The following is a 21,301-nucleotide window of genomic DNA, read 5'->3' as shown; positions in this document are numbered from 1 at the left end:
CTGTGAATGAATGAATGAATGAATGAATGAATGAAGGACTGAATGAATGAATGAATGAATGAATGAATATGTGTTTCTTCCAGAACAACAGTAACCCCGGTCAGGACCTGGTCCGGACGCCTCCTGGTCTCTTAGCGTTGGACACCATGTTTTATTTTGCTACCCGTTATCCAGACGCCTACAGCAGGGTGAGCACCACAACGTTTATTCATTTGAACAGTTCAACGTTAAAAACTGAACTTTTCTAGTCTTCATATAAAATGCAGCCTTCTGCTGATGTTGTATTCCTGTCTTTAACCACATTTCTAACGGTGGTTGAAATGTGCTGCGGTTATATTATATATTATAATAATAATTAGTGGTGGGACGCAATTTTAAAAATTAATCTAATTAATTACAGGCTTTGTAATTAATTAATTGCAATTTGCAGTTTTGTCAAATAGCAATATTTGACACAATAAGTGAAGTTTTTCAATTCAAATAAAATTGTGGTTGACAGTTGAATCAATGAATAGACAGATACGTGTTTATAATTTAAATTTTATTTTAAAAAAGGGAAATGGGACATATAGAAAAAAGTGATTTTGATGACTTAAAGCCTGAATTTAGTTGTTTTTTCCACTGCATGGCACATAAAATCAGCATAAGTAGTTCAAGGAGCTTCAGAAAGTTGAAAATCCAGAGATTCATTCTGTTTTCATCTTTTCTGGGTCTGATAAATGGTGGAATTTTGATGGTTCTTTTTATAGGAATATCAATTTTTATTTATGTAATTTTTTTAATCAACAAAAAGTTTATAATTAAGTTATTAAAAGAGATATTTTTGTTGTTTAGGTTATTCCTCCTCCAAGGAGGCAGAGCCTCGATGGAGTAAAAACTTAAACCACAAAAATGTTTCATTTCTATTTATCTGCATTTTTCATCTGTCTGCTACATTCACAGATTACTGCAAATCTAAGTGCAATTATAGCGATTTTATTCAACATTTTAAGACTTTTTGTAAACTCAAGCACTGTCTACAAAATTGGTGTATTATGGGATGGCTACACCGTTAGCCGTTAGCATGATTCGTAGCTAACGTTAGCTCTGGTGCTAACAGCAACATGTTTTACATTGAGGTGATACCGTCGGCTTGAAGTGCTGCAGTGATCAGAAAACTCTTTGTTGTACAATTTGCACACAACCAGGCTTTTATCCAAGCTGCCATCAGGAAGATTTTTAAAAGGAAACTTTCTGCCCAACAATCTCAATTTCATCTTCCTTCACTGTTCACCAGTGCCTGACTTCACTCAGTACTTCCTGTGCTTCTTCTTCATGGCTACAAACAGACTTCAGGTTCATTACCGCCACCTACTGGGCTGGAGTGTTCATCAGAGTTACCGGTGTGCCAGAAATGAGGGAACTGAGGAGGGCGTAAATAATCGCGTTATTATGTTTAGTGCGTTATTACGCTGTAATTAATTGATCGAAATTAACGCATTAAAGTCCCAGCCCTGATATATATATAATATGTATATACATATATATAATTAATCGAAATTAACGCGTTAAAGTCCCAGCCCTAGTAATATATATATACACACACACACACACACACATACATATGTGTATATATATATATATATATATATATATATATATATATATATATATATATATATATATATATATATATATATATATATATATATATATATATATATACACATGTATATATGTGTGTGTGTGTGTATATATATATTACTAGGGCTGGGACTTTAACGCGTTAATTTCGATATATATATATATATGTATACATATATATATATATATATATACACACACATAATTTATAATGTTTAATATATATATATAGTGTTTCCTCCAGGATTTTTTTCAGCAGCGGCGGCAAGCTCCCCAGGAGCCGTGAGGCGTAAACAAATGACGCTTGACTGCAGATTTCCCTGTTACAACCTATTTATTGAATGGCCAGTTGAAAATGGCTTTTTAAAGGCTGAATGTTAAAATTAAATAAAAATATTTGAACAAGCTCATCTGAAAATGCAGTCAGCAGTTATTCATACATGGAGTGTAGCCATTAGCTTAATGCTATCAATAGTTTACTCATGTTAGCAACACTGAGTTGGCACCGGGTCCAATTAACTGAAGCTACCGATGTGCTACGTAATGTTAGCTGGACATCAGTATTTAGTGAATGTCTATTTAACTTGTAAAATCTATTATGAGTTATCTTAAGCTAATAACTTTTCTCCAGTAAGTCGCTGCTCTATTTTCCAAGACGTTACTCCTTGGACTCTCTCAACTAGTGTCTGGATGCTGGACGTGACGTCACTTTCAAGGCCACTAATTAATGTTGTATTAACCCGACGTATCAGAGAGTAGATATTGAGCAGGATATTTATCTGTAGTTTACCTTAGTACTCGTGTGAACCCGACATGGTACAGAACTCTGCTGTGAAGGTGTAGACATGCGGCGGTGCAGTATTTGTGACAATTAAAAAAAAAAAGAAATTTGAAGGAGCGGCGGCTGAATGAATGTAGAGGAAACCCTGTGTATATATATATATATATATATTAGGGTTAATAACCCTAATATATATATATATATACACTATATATTATTAGAATATATTAGGGTTAATAACCCTACCATGTCAGATATTAGATGATTCACAACGTTAAATATGAACCAACCGTTTGGCTAAACTTTATAGATAACTGCAACGCTTGCCTTGTTTGGTTTTTTTTTTTTATTTTTGTCTGCTATTTGAAGTCCTTTAAAGGATAACCTCTTTATGCTGTCCTGCTTTTCCAAAGTGGTCCTAAGAACACAAAAACAAACCAGATTTATCTGTTGACAGTAACAGCTCATCCTCCTGTTTGTCAAAAAAAACAGAAAACAATTCAGCATCTGAGGCAGTTTGATTTCTAATTTTTTAAAGAATTAAAATGCAAAGACAGCAGCTGGACCATCAGTCTGCGTCTCTAATCTGAACCTGTAGCAGCTGCTTCTCAGTAGTTATTGATTACTGATTGAGTATTTATTATTATTTGATTATGATTACAGCTAAGTTTTCTTTCTAATTCTCAGTTTGTCCTGGAGAACAGCAGCAGAGAAGACAAACATGAATGTCCGTTTGCTCGGAGCAGCATCCAGCTGACGCTCATCCTCTGTGAAATCCTTCGTATCGGAGAACCTCGTAAGTTCGTCTCCAACTTGCTTCTTCCTGATTTCTCCGTTACTTCTGAGCTGACAGTCTGTCCCGTTTTCTACCGTCCATCAGCCTCGGAGACGGGATCCGACTACCACCCCATCTTCTTCAGTCAGGACCGGCTGATGGAGGAGCTTTTCTGTGTCTGTATTCAGCTGCTCAACAAGACCTGGAAGGAGATGAGAGCCACTCAGGAGGACTTTGATAAGGTGATATTACAGAGCTGTTAGCCTACAAACAGCTATGGTGCCACGCAGGAGGATTTTAGTGGACTTTTCCTTTTCCTTTTTATCTTAAATGCAGTGCAGACATGGGCTCTAGTAGAGTCCTGATATCTGCTTTAGTCACTCAGATCAGTTCAGGAAGCTCTTTGACTGTAAAACAAGCTGACTTTCCTGAAGATAATAAATGAAACTTCAGGTCAACATAGTAAAAAGTTGTCAGAAAACGTGTCTTTGAGGTGCAGCCTTACACGGTTTAGTTGATTGTTTGGGTGAATAAATGTGAGCTAAGTGAAGGTTTCCCAGGATGTCTCTCCAGTCCGCTACTGGGACCAGTAATTGTTAAAGTGCTGCTCCAGCTGGAGGGTTGGTAGGGATAGGGTTTAGGCTCCATGGCTTCTTCTGAGTATAAAATGATGACATGAAGCATTTCAGATCCAAGCTACCCATGACCAGAAGTTCTGTTTTCTAAACCCTGACTCTGGGTTCCTGAGGAGCAGTCTGACCAAACCGTGGATCATAAAGTCCTGCTGAAACTGGTTTTATCCTTCAGCACACGATGGACTCAGTGGTCCTCCTGACTGAATGTGATGAACGTTATCTTACATCAGACATAATTAAAACTGAGCAGTGAAACATGAAAACATGAAACTCCCACAGAGCAGCAGAGAGATGAACTGAAACAGAGGCTGTTCTGTTGTATAAAGTTTGTGGACTAGTTCTGATGCTAACCATCCACAGACTCACAGTGACCTTAGGAGTCCTTTTAATAGCTGAAGCCTTCAGCACGGCTTCGTCTGGGACAAATATTGAGAATCCAACCATCCTGAAAAACGACTGCTTGATCTTCCCTTTAACAGCTGTCCATCATCCAGAGTTCTCCTGATAGTCATAAAACTCAGCGACCTCTCGACCTCCCAGGAGCAGGCCTGAGCGCCGGCCAGCGGACCGGCCTTTTGTTCTGGCTCTGGAGCCCCTACCCAGGGTGCTTTGGGGCCGGGACAAAGGGGCATTAGGTGGACAAAGAGAAGCGTGGTGAAAAAAAGGGAGAAGGAAAGGAGGAAAACAAAGCGGCCGAGGCATCAGCAGTAATTCCTCAACAACAGAGAGGGAATGTAAAACCCTCTGGGAACAATTTGATGGTCGGACCGGAGGAAGCAGAGAGGGGGAAATAAAGGAGAGATGTGATGGGATGATTTAGGTTAAAGTGTTGGTGAACGACTGGCACAGATCCATCTGTAACGCTCATCTTGCAGACTCACATTCAGCCTGATGCACGTGCTGCAGGGTCACTGATTGGCCGGTGGAGCTGAATGACAGAGGGGCGGGGCATGAGGGACATGAGGGGTATCAGGGAGTCTGTTTACTAAACACCCACGGGGCTGAACCTCTGCTGTCATGTAGGAGACTCCCTCAGCGCTCGTCATCCCTGTAGACTGGAACTTAGGATATCAGTGACAGTAGTTAGCTCTGAAGCAGGAGAAATGGAGGTAAGATTGTTTTCTGCATCGTTTGAAGTTCTTTCTAACTACTTGGTTACTACAGGGGTGCATATTAAAGCTTCCAGATGGAGAACAGAATGAGACCCAACAGACTGCACAGGCTCTGAGGCTCCTGTCGTGGAAGTTTCTAGAAGTTATTTTGGCTCTGGAGCTAGAATCAGAGTGAAACTGTAGTCGCTTGTTTTGTGTCTCTGTTCACACAATATAGAATAACCGTCTGGATGTCTGCTTTTCCAGACACAAAACTCTTCTGTCATGGACAAAAATCAAAAATAATCACTGTTCAGCTTTCAAGGAAGATCCAACGAGGAGTTCCAGTTTTCCACGGATTAGTATTTACATAAAAGCTGGGTCAGATTTCACTTTAGTCGCTGATTGTTCCGTCAGATGATCAGGAATGATGAAGGTCAGCAGAGTGTCGGGAACCAGGAGGGCACAGAGTTCTGTCTGGAAACCATATAGATTTTTCTATAGATTTTCCAGCATAATGCAGCCATAGATTGATAAAGTGCCCCGAGCTGTGGTTCTGTGGGTCACCCCCTGTCCCTGAGTATGAGCTTCACCTTAACAAGTCATGCAGAAAACACACAAAACACACCCAGAATCAACTGCAGCGTCAGGTCAACACCCGGCTCAGGCTGGATGCTGCAGAGAGCTGAATTTGTAAAAAGCAAACGAGAGAGAAATGGAGGTTTTTAGGTTTTAGGCTTCAGGTTTGTGGACAGCGCAGGAAGGAGTCTTTGAACTAAAGTTTAATAGTTTAATAAAGTTTAAAGTTTAATAGAAGCAGGCAGCAGAATAAATGAACGAGTTAAAGTAATGAATGAAAAGTATAGAATAAATAAACACTGATTAAACAAAGTTGTGTTCTTCAGTGTGGGTTTGTGGGATGAACAGAACACGTTTAAAGACCAAAGTAATGGATGGGTTTCTTCAGTGACCCAAATACAGCAGTTTTCCTGTGTTCTTTCATTAAAGTTGCTCTTTTGAATGTAAACCAATCATTGCTCAGGATTAAGCAGAAGCAGCTGAATGTCTTCAGACTGGAGCATCAAAGTAAAGAAGTAAAGGACAGAGTGGGTTAGGGTCGGTAAAGAGAACACGTCATTCTATTTTAAACAACCTCTCAGTCTTTAATCAATGAATGTTCATTAGAAACATTAAATGGTGACTTTTAATGAAAAATGTGTATAAATGTGGTGAAAAATGACAATAAATGAACTGGCTGCTTGTAGTGGTGATGTTAGGAAGTAAGAAAAGAAGATGCAAACTCAGAAATTCTAGTTTTTGAAAGAAGGTATCTCCAGAATAAGAGCTGAAGGGTTCTTGGCTTTGGATCCAGACTGATTCTAAATAACTAAACAGCTTTCCTCTCCTTCATGGAGCTCTGTTTAACCTCTGTCTGTTGAAAGGTGATGCAGGTGGTCAGGGAGCAGATCACCAGGACTCTCTCCAGTAGGGTTGTCAAGGTTAACCGGTTTTACAATAACCACGATTATAAATAGATATTCGTCACATTTTTCACAACCACGATTATCCGTAGAAAAGCCTCGCGAGAGGTGCAATGCAAGAAGCGTGAGCTGCGCTGAGTGGAGAGTGGAGAGAGAGTGGCTCCTTGGCCTGTGCGCGCGCTCCTGTCTAATTGGCATCACTGCGCGCGCGCGCGCGCACACACACACACACACACACACACACAGAGAGAGAGAGAGAGAGAGAATTATATGATCAGTTATGACAGATTCTTTACTCGAAGTGTCCCTAATATTGTGGCCGCTGTGCGCAATGAGGTTGCCAAGATGGGACTGTCCGCCGCACGCGCGGTAACTGTCGGTTCCGAAGTCAGCGGTCCGGCGGCCGGACCGCCCCGAGGACCCCCCGCGCCCCGAGTTTCCTCCCGGAGCCAAAACAACCGGCGGGTCGGGAGCTCCGGTTCCCTCCTGCGCTCCCGTTCCTTGCCCGTCGCAGCCGGGCTGCTTTCCTGCGTCCGCAGGCGAGGGGAAGGCGGCGGGCCGTGGCGGGTGGGGAATGGGAGCGCAGGAGGGAACCGGAGCTCCCGACCCGCCGGTTGTTTTGGCTCCGGAAGCCCGTGCCCTCCTCCGAAGATGCTGTCGGCCCGGTCCCCTCAGCAGGGAGTGTGGTCCGGGAAGCCCCGCTGACAGTGGTAGTGGAGGAGACAGTAACCTCCAGGACAGGGAGGCTGTCTGTCTGCCTGGACCTCCTGTCAGACTCTAGAGTTTTCCCTGGGAAATGATCCGGGTGTTTTGATTAATTGTTGTAAAATTAGTGGTGAATTGTTTATATAAACATTTTAGTAAAAATAAATAAGACTCCCATTTATCCTTTTTTCTGTAGTTATATTGTCTAAAATTGTGGAGGATTATTTAAAGCTTAAAATGAAGTGTTTTTAGAATCTTTAAATGTATTCTTTTTATGTCTTTTTGTTTTGTTTGATTTACAAAGTAAACACTACGTTATCAACCATACATTAAATTGCAACATTCCATAATACATAAAAGTCTCAAAGAGGCACTTCACTAGAACCAATAAATACATATTGAACATAAATAAGTAGTAATTATACATCATTTACAAGATTCCCAGACTGAATAGTTGCTGTAATGTGCCTGCCAGTTTTTGTAAGCATATTTTTGTCTAAATTAAGGCAGTATTTGCTCATTTTTTTCCTACATCATGTAAGCAGCAGCACTTATATATAAATAGAGCATTTAAATCCAATCCATGTGATCAGTATCGGTAATCGGCATTCAAGGATGATCGGTATCGGTGATCAGCAGCAAAAAACCTGATCGGCACATCCCTAATTATTATTAATATTATAGAGAAAACAGCACAGTTTTTAATGCCAATCTTATAATTTTATTTTGTTTTAATGACGGCAGCTAAAGAAGCATTTAAGTTCCTCAAGTTAATGACTGTTTTGTAATGCAATTTGCACTTTTATTTACTACAAAGACGTGTTGGAACAATTTATTTTATTTTATAAGAACAGTAAATGTTTAAAAGTTTAAGTATTATTAAAGAGTTTATTTAAATACAAACACTGGGTTTTTTTCTTTCATAATGTCGATAATCGTGAATAATCGTAAAATCGCAATATTTCCTTCCACAATAATCGTGGCTCAAAAAATTGAAATCGTGACAACCCTACTCTCCAGTAAACCCACCTCCCTGGAGCTCTATTATTATTATTATTATTATTATTATTATTATTATTATTATTATTATTATTATTATTATTATTATTATTAATGTTATTATTATTATTATTATTATTATTATTATTATTATTATTATTATTATTATTATTATTATTATTATTATTATTATATTACAGGTGATGCAGGTGGTTAGGGAGCAGATCACCAGGACTCTCTCCAGTAAACCCACCTCCCTGGAGCTCTATTATTATTATTATTATTATTATTATTATTATTATTATTATTATTATTAGTATTATTATTATTATTATTATTATTATTATTATTAATAATGTTATTATTATTATTATATTACAGGTGATGCAGGTGGTTAGGGAGCAGATCACCAGGACTCTCTCCAGTAAACCCACCTCCCTGGAGCTCTATTATTATTATTATTATTATTATTATTATTATTATTATTATTATTATTATTATTATTATTATTATTATTATTATTATTATTAATAATGTTATTATTATTATTATATTACAGGTGATGCAGGTGGTTAGGGAGCAGATCACCAGGACTCTCTCCAGTAAACCCACCTCCCTGGAGCTCTTCAAGAACAAAGTCAACGCTCTGAACTACAGCGAGATCCTCAAACTACGGCAGACAGAACGGCTGCACCAGGAGGAGATTCTGGCTCCCCCTGTACTGTGAGTATTATGGGATGGTCACTAGAAACCCTTTAACAGGATGAGTCTTTGGCTGCATAGAAGAAAACTCACTCTGTGCAGTTAATGATGTAAAGTTTGGGTCAGGGTTCAAGTGGAGCACAGCCGAGGAAATCATTTTAAATAAAACTATTCCAGAGAGTTTCTGTCCCTCCCAGCGTTATTCAGACACTTTAACAACAAACCAAACATTCCTGCTCATTAACATCCATCATCTCCATCAGACAAAACCCTGAACATAAACATGGACCTCTAATGAACCTCCAGGAGATAATCCAAACACAGCCTCCTTAGCTGGAAGAATCACACATATTTCTATATTTCCTCTTTACTTTCAGTCCCACAGCTGTCTGTAACTGTTCACACAGCTGGGACTTCATCAGAATAAAGTCCTTTAACTGCTGCTGTCTTTAGAATGAGCTGATATCTGTCTGCTTTTAGTGCTTACAGCTGCTTTATCCTCATTTACACTGGGACATATATTAATATATAATAATAATAGGAAATGCATCTAGAGGATGCAGGAAATCCTATTAATTTTAGCATACTAAGTAATAGAAGATGCTAAATCTTTATCAGATGTGTGCATATATATATATATATATATATACATATATATATATATATATATATATATATATATATATATATAAATAAATATAAGGGCTGGGACTTTAACGCGTTAATTATTTCGAGCAATTAATTACAGCAAAAATAACGCATTAAAAATAATAACGCGATTAATTGCACCCTCCTCAGTTCCCTCATTTCTGGCACACCGGTAACTCTGATGAACACTCCAGCCCAGTAGGTGGCAGTAATGAACCTAAAGTCTGTCAGTAGCCATGAAGAAGAAGCACTGAGTGACGTCAGGCACTGGTGAACAGTGAAGGAAGACGACTAGGGTTGCCACCTTTCAGAAATGAAAATAAAGGACGCCCACCTCGGCTCCTCGGGGCCACAGTTCAGTAAAGTTGTAAAGATATTCACAGATTCAGACTTCCAGCATCAATAACTCATTAGATATACTTTGTCAAAACATAAATGATGCCTCTTTCATATCATTGTAAGGTGGACAATGTGCTACAAGCCCAGTTTGATCTAAAGTAGCTGTCTTTCAAGTTGCAGGAATAACATTGGTGTCAACACGAGCCAGTTGAAGGCTGCAGTGATTTTGGTGACACTACAGCGTATCAGAGTGAAGTTATTGAATATTTGTGTCTCTCTTTGCTGTTGCAGCGGTTTTGCAGACAGTGCCTGTGCATTCGTCACACAGCCGGCTGCACATAGACACCAATGTTATTCCTGCAGCTTGAAAGACAGCTGCTTTAGATAAAACTGGGCTTGTAGCACATTGTGTAGTTTACAACGATGGGAAAGAGGCATCGTTTATATTTAGACAAAGTATATCTAATGACTTATTGATGCCAGAAGTCCGAATCTGTGAATATCTTTCCAACTTTACCATACTCGAGGCCACTACCAACCGAGGAGTGATATATTTAATTCTGAAAAAAAGCAATGCTTCAAGTGCTTCATTAACATGAAACTAAGAGTTTTGTATTGTTTTATGATCAAAGGTTCTGTCTGAAAAGAAGTGGCATCATTTTAAACAGTGAAACCAAACTAATGAAATAAAATGACCAACCAGTGTGTAATACTGGATTCTGCAAAAACATAAACAACTGAATGCAGAATACTGGACAAAGAAATTCTCTGCAGACATTTTTTTTTCATCTAAATCCAAATCTTAACACAGTTAATGTATTGATTTATTTATGTGTGTATGCATGTATTTATTGATTTTGTTGTTTAGTGCTGTTAGCATATCAGAGTTCTGAGTGAGTTTTTCTTTAGATAGGCAAATAGGCTAATTATTGATTACATATAGGCTATTAAATAAATGTTTATTAAAAACTATAAAGTATTAAAAAAATATCAAACAACTTAGGCATTTGTTGAGTCACTAAAATACTGTAGAGTCTACGACCACATCAGCATGATTATAAGCATCCTCTGGTAAATTAACAACCAGATACTGTAGGAAATCTAGCTGATCACATCATGATGTCCCTTTCCATATGGACTTCAGGAGATGATTAGATGATGATAAAAAATGTGACCTGCTGGTTGGGTTCTCTCTGTTCTCATGTTTCTTACATGTTGGTCTCCTGATGCTGCCTTATTTCAGCCAGTCCATGAGCAACAGAAAACACAGTTTAAACCCACTACCAGGGGTTCCACTCTTCCCACTCACGTCTGTACATTTGCAGACGTTTTTGCTTCTTTAGAAGTGGTGGAGTTTTGCTTGTAGACATTTTTAAACGCGTGGGAGAAGCAGCGTCTGTAACCAGGCAACCAGAGACAGGACCATAGGACCAGGTACGCAGAGAAGTCTGAGGTCAATCCGCTGGACCTGGCATCGGGTCCTTGCTACATAGGTCTAAGGAAGATGAAATTGGCTGCCCTTAAGATTTCCTGTGTTTTATTTTGTTCATTATACAATTTTGATGAGTGTGTGACAGACGTGTACGGGACGTTTATGAAAATACGGAACAATTAGCGTCCCGTATTGAATCAATACGGGATGCAACAATTTATTGTCAAATAAAGGATGATTCCGTATTTTAAAGGACGGGTGGCAACCCTAAAGACGAGATTACATTGAGCTTGTTGAGCAGAAAGTTTCCTTTTAAAAATCTTCCCGATGGCAGCTTGGATAAAAGCCTGGTTGTGTGTAGGGTTGCAACAACGAATCGATAAAATCGATAATTAAAAGCGTTGGCAACGAATTTCATTATCGGTTCGTTGTGTCGCGCGATTCGTGCGTCACTCGCCATGTCGTGGAGCTGTCTACTCCACCTGCAGAGCTTTGTCAATGCTGGCTGATGGAAATAAAGTTTGTTTAAAAAAAAAAAAAAAAAAAAAACTCCACCTGTAGAGCGAGTTGAACACAGTGAGGTGGTGGCAAAGCGAAAGTAAATTCAGAGTAAATTCAACGAAACATGACCGACATGGAGAAGATGGCGCCGGTGTGTTTGGCCGCTCGTCTGTCGCTCTCCGTTTGGTTGGTGTTTGTTGTGTTTCTGGTCCTTGGCACTCGACGGGTTGAGTCTCTGCTGACATATGATCAACAAACTTTGCTGGAACTGCGACATAAAGTCGGATTTGGGATTGATTTTAACAATGGTGGCCATAAAACTTTGCCCCCGCCTTTACGGGGAATCCCAGCTTACCTGCTCCGGACGCCGAACCTAACTCCCCCACGGAAGCGTCCCCGCCGCCGCGGTAAACGCAGCGGCCTGCAGGTGAGGCTCAAGGCCTACCTGGCGACCACGTCCTCAGCGTTGTTCGCTTCCTGGACAAGACGAGGCACGTTGTTTTCCTTCAGCGTGCCCCAGCGCTTCCTGGACCCTGTCGCCTCCTGCCTGGTGCCCGTCGCCTGCCTGGATGAGAGATCCCTGCCGCGTCGCCCCTGCTCTCCTCAGCTTCGCCAGCGCGGATTAAACCTCTGGAACCCGGCGACACTGCAGCGGGGCGCCCGAATCCCCGATCCACCCGTCGCCCCCCCCCCGCCAGGATTGGCCTGGTGAATGCCAGATCACTGGCAAACAAAGCTTTTATTTTGAGGGACTTTTTCTGCTCCCGGAGCCTGGACTTCCTCTGTGTGACAGAAACATGGATCAGCGATGGTGAGTGCAGCGCCCTCGTTGATCTAATCCCGGATGGCTGCTCTTTCTTCAACTCCCCACGGAGGTCGGGCTGTGGAGGAGGAACGGCCACTGTTTTTAATAATGACTTTAGATGCAAGCAGCGTGCCGTTCCTTCGTCTTTCTCCAGCTTTGAGGTGTTGCTATTTGAGGTTGGCCGGTCGGACCTGGTGCTGTGTGCCGTCATCTATCGACCTTCCAAGTACAATAAGGACTTTTTAAAGGACTTCTCAGATTTTCTGGCTGGTATCATCTCCAACTATGATCGTGTCCTAATTGTTGGTGATTTTAATATTCATGTGTGCTGTCCTGATAAGCCGCTGGTGAAGGACTTTTTAAGTCTTATTGGCTCTTTTGATGTGGTCCCACACATGAACACGGACACACGTTAGACCTGGTTCTGTCTTATGGATTGTCTGTGTCGAATATTGAGATTGGTGATAACATATTCTCTGATCATAAGCCTGTGATTTTTAATGTTGGCTTTTCATGTGCTGTTCTTAAATCTAGCGCTCCTGCTCGGCACTGTCGGGTTTTTAACTCTCTCTCTGCTGGTCAGTTCACTGCTGCTTTTAATCAGCTCTGCGTCCCCTCTAGTTTATCCTCTATGGATACAGAGGAACTCAGCTCATGGTTCCATTCTACCTGTCAGGGTATTTTAAACTCCATGGCTCCTTTAAAGACTGCACATCGTAGAGCAAAATTGGAGCCTTGGTTCAACGACGCAACTAGAGCAGTCAGGAGGGAGTGTGGTAGAGCTGAGCGCAGCTGGAAGAAGGACAAGCTGCAAGTGTCGTTTTTAATTTTAAAAGACTGCTGGAGAGACTATCAGACTGTGGTTAAGGAAGCCAAAAGGGCTCACTTAGCTGGAGTCATTGAGTCAAACCGCCACAACCCTCGAGTTTTATTTAATACCATTGACTCTGTTTTAAATGCTCCCAAACCGGTTTGCCAGGAAACATCCATTGAACTGTGCATCAACTTTCAGGAGTTTTTTATTGATAAGGTTGTTAGCACAAGGGCTCTGATCTCAGCTCCTGCCGTTGACCCCTCTGCCTCTGTCTGCTGCCCGGCTAGGCTCCATAAATTTGAGCCTCTTACTCTGTCGTTTTTGATAGACATTGTCAGCCACATAAAGCCATCAGGGTCCCCTCATGACTCCATCCCGCCTCATTTTTTAAAAGAGATTTTCCATGTATTGGGCAGTCAGTTTTAACCGTCATTAATAGCTGTCTGTCCACTGGCGTGGTCCCCCACTAGTTTTAAACACGCTGTAGTCCAACCACTGCTTAAGAAACCTGGCCTTGACACCACGGTTTTATCTAACTTCAGACCAATCTCCAAGCTGCCCTTTCTTTCCAAAATTTTAGAGAAAGTTGTTCATGCCCAGCTGAAGTACTTTTTAGATGAGCACAATGTACTGGAGGTTTTTCAGTCTAGTTTTAAGACTTTGCAGAGCACGGAGTCAGCACTGTTACGGGTTTTTAATGATGTTCTCCTGGCAAACGACTCTGGGGATTATGTGGTTCTTATTCTTCTGGATTTAACTGCTGCATTTGACACAGTGGACCACAACATTTTAATATCTCGTTTGCAGCACTCGGTGGGCATTAGTGGTAGTGCACTGCAGTGGTTTAGATCCTATTTAACTGGCAGAACTATGAGTGTGAGCCTCGATATCTTTGAATCCCCCCCCTGCCCCGTTGTCTTTTGGGGTCCCGCAGGGTTCAATTTTAGGGCCTCTCCTTTTTTCCTTATACCTACTTCCTATGGGATCCATTCTTAGGAAGCATGGAATCGCCTTCCATTTTTATGCGGATGACACACAAATTTATGTGCCGTTGAAAAAGAAAGACTCTCAATCGGTCACACCGCTTCTGTCTTGTCTTGATGACATTAAAGCCTGGATGGCTTTAAATTTTTTATGTTTTAACGAAAAGAAAACTGAGGTAATGGTGTTCGGTCCCAGTGGCCCTTGTGAGTCTCCCCCTGTTGACTTGGGCCCCCTGGCTCACTATGTTAAGCCAGTGGTTTCCAACCTGGGTTTTAAAATGGACTCTGATTTTAAACTTGACCATCAAATCAGTGCCGTGGTGAAGGCTAGCTTCTTTCACCTGTGACAGTTAGCCAAGGTGAAGGCCTTTCTAACACCAGAGCACTTTGAAATGGTGATCCATGCTTTTATCACAACCAGATTGGCCTATTGTAATTCACTATACCTTGGAGCTAGCCAGTCTGCCCTAGCGTGTCTCCAGTTGGCTCAAAATGCTGCTGCCCGTCTTTTAACCAGCACTCGAAAATATCAGCACATTACGCCTGTTTTAGCGTCCCTCCATTGGCTCCCCGTGCACTTTAGGGTTGATTTTAAGGTTCTTTTATTTTTTTTTTAAAGCCTTAAATGGTCTGGCCCCTCCCTACCTCTCTGAGTTGCTCCATCCTCATGCCCCCTCACGAACCCTCAGATCAGCTGTTCAGCTGCTTCTGGAGGTTCCGAGGTCTAAGCAGAAGCTCAGAGGAGATAGAGTCTTCTCTGTTGCTGCTCCTAGATTGTGGAATAATCTCCCTATGCACATCAGAGAGGCTCCCTCACTGTCGGTTTTTAAAACGAAACTTAAAACTTATTTTTACTCACTGGCTTTTAACACAGCATGAGACTCTGCTTCTGTTTTATTGTGCTGCCGTCTTAAAATGTGTATGTTTTAAATATGTTTTATTTATTGTTTTAATGTTTTAATTTATTGTTTATTGTACAGCACTTTGTTTCAGCGGCTGCTGTTTAAAGCGCTTTATAAATAAAGTTGAGTTGAGTTGAGTTGAGAAAACAGTCAGACCGAAATCCTCAAAAGTGTGGGAGCATTTCACGCTTCACAAAACAAAAAGCATGTGTAACATGCAAGCTTTGCAAAAGTAATATGAGATGGAACAGGAGCACCACGATGATGATAGAGCACCTGAAACGCAACATGTCACAGACGAGGATGAAGGAGCTCAACAGCAGGTAAGTCACTACAATATCCTACGTTTGTTCCGTTTTAAAGTGAGGAAACATAACGTTAGTCTCTCTGGTAGCTCTCCTGATGCTAGCGTTTGTTTGTTAGCTAATTAATGACAGTGATAGGACATGCGTGTGTGTGTGTGTGTGTGTGTGTGTGTGTGTGTGTGTGTGTGTGTGTGTGTGTGTGTGTGTGTGTGTGTGTGTGTGTGTGTGTGTGTGTGTGTGTGTGTGTGTGTGTGTGTGTGTGTGTGTGTGTGTGTGTGTGTGTGTGTGTGTGTGTGTGCGCGCGCGGAACATTTTATTTCACTTTAATCAGCTTAAGCAGGGTTTGAATATGCTTTATAAATAAACGTAACTTGCCCACAATGGCGATAATAATTTAAAGATTGAGCCACAAAGTCTGAGTGAAGACACTGGTCAGTGTTTGAGTGAGGCAGGATGAACTGTATTTAGACCAAACGGGTTAAAGTAACTTCTTACATCTACTCAAGTTATATAATGAAGTCTTTTTTATGGTGCTTGTCCTATCTATCTATCTATCTATCTATCTATCTATCTATCTATCTATCTATCTATCTATCTATCTATCTATCTATCTATCTATCTATCTATCTATCTATCTATCTATCTATCTATCTATCTATCTATGTGTGTGCGTGCGTGCATACTTTGTGTTTTGTTCTTTGAACTACTTACATGCCTTAACCTAATACTGCAAATAAAACAAGATAACTACTGAGTTGTTGTAAATTGTGCTATAATACATACTCAAACTATACTATCGTTCTCATTTCATCAACAGCAAAAAATGACAGGCTTCATGATGAGAAAGACATCATGTCCACCACAGCCAGCAGCTGTCTTGACTGATCATCACTGACATGAGGCCTCTGTTGATGGTTGAAGACAAAGGCTTTGCTACAATGATCTTATTTGTTCTGTCAGTCCAAATCTTCTCTTTCTGAATAAAGTGGCGGAAATTAAAAATGTGTTTTTAAAAAAAAATCTGATTCATCGATTAATCGAAAAAATAACCTGCCGATTAATCGATTATTAAAATAATCGTTAGTTGCAGCCCTAGTTGTGTGCAAATTGTACAACAAAGAGTTTTCTGATCACTGCGTTACTTCAAGCCAACGGTATCACCTCAATGGAAAACATGTTGCTCTTAGCACCAGAGCTAACGTTAGCTACGAGTCATGCTAACGGCTAACGGTGTAGCCATCCCATAATAGACCACTTTTCTAGACACTGCTTGAGTTTACAGAAAGTCTTAAAATGTTAAATAAAATCGCTATAATTGCACTTAGATTTGCAGTAATCTGTGAATGTAGCAGACAGATGAAAAATGCAGATAAATAGAAATGAAACATTTTTGTGGTTTAAGTTTTTACTCCGTCGAGGCTCTGCCTCCTTGGAGGAGGAATAACCTAAACAACAAAAATATCTCTTTTATTAACTTAATTATAAATTTTTTGTTTATAAAAAAAATTACATAAATAAAAACTGATATTCCTATAAAAAGAACCATCAAAATTCCACCATTTATCAGACCCAGAAAAGATGAAAACAGAATGAATCTCTGGATTTTCAACTTTCTGAAGCTCCTTGAACTACTTATGCTGATTTTATGTGCCATACAGTGGAAAAAACAACTAAATTCAGGCATTAAGTCATCAAAATCACTTTTTCTGTATGTCCCATGTTCCTTTTTTTAAATAAATTTTAAATTATAAACACGTATATGTCTATTTATTGATTCAACTGTCAACCACAATTTTATTTGAATTGAAAATCTTCACTTATTGTGTCAAATATTGCTGTTTGCCAAAACTGCAATTAATTGCGATTAATTAATTATGAAGCCTGTAATTAATTAAATTAATTACATCACTAATATGTATGTATATATATATATATATATATATATATATATATATATATATATATATATATATATATATATATATAGTATAATATTTTACATTTTATTCTATAGTATGGTTGGGGGGCGTGTCCACGATGCAGGTATGGAGGCTTGCTTCATTTAGGGGAGGAGCCAAAAATGATTACATATATATATATACATATATATATATATATATATATATATATATATATATATATATATATATATATATATATATATATATATATATATATATATATATATATATATTAGGGCTGGGCACTGTCGCGTTAACGTAGCAGTTCATTAACGCCGATAATCATTTTATTGCACGTTACCGCATTTTTAAAAAATATATTGTAACGGACAGATATTGTTGTTGATGTTGAGGTTTCAATGTTTATTGTTCAGTTCCAGATTTACCTAATGTCAGTGAACGTGCCATGTTTAGTTAGCTCACCTCTGATTGGCTGAGATTCAGCAGTCGAGAGAGCTGGGAACGGCGGCTAATTCTGGAGCTAAGTTATGGGGTTTTTCTAGTTATTCTGGCGTTGGCTACGGCCCACAGTAGCCTGTGTGAAGGTTCAATAAACCAGCAGAGAACCAGATAAAGTCTCACTCATTCATCACGTCTCACCCTAATTAACAGTGGAGGGAGATTTCAGCAGACTGGCTGCATTCAGCGTATGGGAGAAATAGAGGTAAACTAAAACAAGACAAGCTAACAGAGAAGTAGTTAGCTATAGACTGCATTCTGATTAGTATTGTGGAAGATGTCGGTCTGAGGACCAACGAATGGCGGCACGTATGAGCCTCAACCTGCATCACTGGAAGGTTTTTTGTGTCATGACAAACCAGGATGAGAGTCCCTGATGCAGAGTTCGAGTCCTACCCACAGCCATTTGAGCTTCTTCCCATGATTCCTGTCACTCTCCACTGTCCTATATAATAAAGCCTAAAAAGGCCAAAAAAGAAGTCCAGACATGGACTTCACAGACTAAAAAGTCTTCTGCAGTCCGTTCCAGCTGTGGACTTTTTCACCAGCTGCTGATGAACATAGACTGGTTCTGCTGCTCCCTGATGAAAGAAAGATGTTTCTGCTGGTACCAGAGAAAAAATAAGAACACAGACTTATAAATGTTAACTTGCTGTTGCTGGGAAGGTTCCTGTTATAATGTTATGATTGTGGCTCTGGACTCTGAGGGTATCTTGTTTTTCTATTATATATAACAAACCAGATAAAACGTTAATGCCACTGCAGTGGCAAATAGCTCTGGCTTGATGTGATTACATCAATGTTTAAGTTGAGATTTACAAGAAATGTTTTAACTGCTGCTGTATGAAGGGAATGCTGCTGTTAAAAAGCACTTTATTTGTTTAAAGTGTTTGCAAACCAAATGTTACTGTATTTTTGTTTATATAGCAGTACTTTACAAAATAAAAGTGCAGAATACACTACTTTTAAACTCATTACCTAATTGTACGCACAATAGTGCGTTAATCGCAATTAATCACAGCAACAATCATGCGATTAATCACGATTAAACATTTTAATCGTTGCCAGCACTATATATATATATATATATATATATATATATATATATATATAGTATAATATTTTACATTTTATTCTATAGTATGGTTGGGGGGGGCGTGTCCACAAAGCGCATATTGAGGCATGCTTCATTTAGGGGAGGAGCCAAAAATAAGATAAGTCCTTTATTTCTCCCCACGCCAGGGGAAATTCACGTTGTTACAGCAGCTTATGTAGCAATAGACATAGTAATAGGAATAAAATAATAATAGAACAGTAGTAATAATATTTACAATATATACAGGGGTGAGAAATGAGGATGAAATAGTGCAGTAGTGACACACTGTAAGACAATGCAGTATAAAGTGGCTTGAAAAAATAAGTTTAAAAAGTGCAAAGATGTAGCAGTGCAAGAATTTCTGTGCAAATTTTATGGTTTGGGATGATATAGTCCAGTTTATGTTAACATCAGCCAGTGATGCTGATGTTGTAAAGTCTTATAGCAGATGGGATGAAGGACCTGTGATAGCGTTCCTTCTTGCAGGGTGGATGTCTCAGTCTGCTGCTGAAGGAGCTGCTTAAAGACCCCACAGTGTCATGCAGTGGGTGAGAGGGATTGTCCATGATGGATGTGAGCTTTGCCAACATCCTCCTCTCACCCACCTCCTCTATGGAGTCCAGGGAACAGTCCAGGACAGAACCTCCTCCTGACCTTCTGTTTAGTCTCTTTCTGTCCCTTTCAGTGCTCCCTGCTCCCCAGCAGACCACTGCATAGAAGATAGCAAACGCTACCACAGAGTCATAAAATGTCCTGAGCAGAGTCCTGCACACTCCAAAGGACCTCACTCTCCTCAGCAGGTGGAGAGTTTGGTCCTTCTTGTACACGACCTCTGTGTTATGTGTCCAGTCCAGTTTATTGTTGAGGTGAACACCCAGGTATTTGTATGTGTCCACCATCTCAATGTCCAAACCCTGGATGTTCACCGGTGCAGTCTGGGATGTCGTCCTCCTGCTGAAGTCCACGATCATCTCCTTCGTCTTACTGGCGTTGAGCTGCAGATGGTTTCGCTCACACCAGTCAACAAAGTCAGAGATGACCGTCCTATACTTCCGCTCGTCCCCTTCAGATACACACCCGACAATGGCTGTATCATCGGAGAACTTCTGGAGGTGACAGCTCCCAGAGTTGTAGTGGAAGTCCGATGTGTACAGGGTGAAGAGAAAGGGGGAGAGCACTGTCCCCTGTGGACCTCCATGCTGCTGACTACCACATCAGACACACAGTCCTGAAGCCTCACGTACTGTGGTCTGTTGGTGAGGTAGTCGATGGTCCAAGCAGCCAGGTGACAGTCTACTCCCGCTCCTTCTAGCTTCACCCTAAGCAGAGAAGGCTGGATGGTGTTGAAAGCACTGGAGAAGTCAAAGAACATGACCCTCACAGTGCTGCTGGGTTTCTCCAGGTGAGTCAGTGATCTGTGCAGCAGGTAGACCACTGCATCATCCACTCCAATGTTCGGTTGGTAGGCGAACTGCAGTGGATCCAGATACTGGCTCACCTGGGGACGGAGGTTCCTGAGGACGATCCTCTCCATGGTCTTCATCAGGTGAGAAGTGAGGGCCACAGGTCTGAAGTGGTTAGGCTCCCTGGGGTTCCTGGTCTTAGAGACAGGAACCAGGCAGGAAGTCTTCCATAACAGAGGAACCCTCTCCAGACTCAGGCTCAGGTTAAAGATGTGCAGCAGCACCTGACAGAGCTGCTCTGCACAGTCTCTAAGGAGTCTGGAGCTGATTCCATCAGGACCTGCAGCTTTCCTGGTTTTGATCTTTTTAAGTTCACTTCTCACCTGATCAGCTGTTATGGAGAGGCAGGTGGAGGAGGGTGACAGGGGGCCCCCACCCTTTCTCTTACCACTCTCCCTCACGTTCCGGTCCGCTCTGACCAGATGGAATCCGTCCAGAGTTAAAAGTGAGTCCGGAGTGAGTTCGTTCAGCCATGACTCCGTGAACATCATGAGGCTGCTCTCCCTATACTCCCACTGCAGCCTGGTCAGCGCCGTCAGTTCTTCCATCTTATTCGGGAGAGACCTCACATTCCCCATAATCACAGATGGAACGGACGGCTTGTAGCGTCTCCTCTTCTCCCGACACTTCAGTCCTGCCCGGCATCCTCTCCTCCTCCTGCGGAGCTCAGCTGGGATGTCTGGTCTCTCCCACGACGGCGGCCTGGCCTGGCTCAGCGCCAACAGCTGTTCCTGACTGTAAACAATGCCGTGGCTGAATGGTTCACCAGATGCAGATTTAAAAAGTTCTGAAATCAGTAGT

The 21,301-nt window shown here is 40.8% G+C and overlaps 1 protein-coding gene across 5 annotated transcripts in view; it reads left to right on the top strand.

Moving 5' to 3' along the window:
* Nucleotides 1–21,301, top strand: part of elmo3 (engulfment and cell motility 3) — a 62,074-nt gene that overhangs the window by 20,323 nt on the left and 20,450 nt on the right. For all 5 annotated transcript variants that reach the window (XM_055009024.1, XM_055009023.1, XM_055009022.1 and 2 more), the window contains exons 13-16: nucleotides 84–188; nucleotides 3,092–3,200; nucleotides 3,285–3,421; nucleotides 8,650–8,813. In XM_055009024.1, coding sequence (XP_054864999.1) covers nucleotides 84–188; nucleotides 3,092–3,200; nucleotides 3,285–3,421; nucleotides 8,650–8,813 — 515 coding nt within the window. The remainder of the gene's footprint in view (nucleotides 1–83; nucleotides 189–3,091; nucleotides 3,201–3,284; nucleotides 3,422–8,649; nucleotides 8,814–21,301) is intronic.

The sequence above is a fragment of the Amphiprion ocellaris genome, chromosome 3, assembly GCF_022539595.1.
Source record: "Amphiprion ocellaris isolate individual 3 ecotype Okinawa chromosome 3, ASM2253959v1, whole genome shotgun sequence".
NCBI classification, from domain to species: Eukaryota; Metazoa; Chordata; class Actinopteri; family Pomacentridae; genus Amphiprion; species Amphiprion ocellaris.
This window is presented reverse-complemented; position numbering and strand designations above follow the sequence as displayed.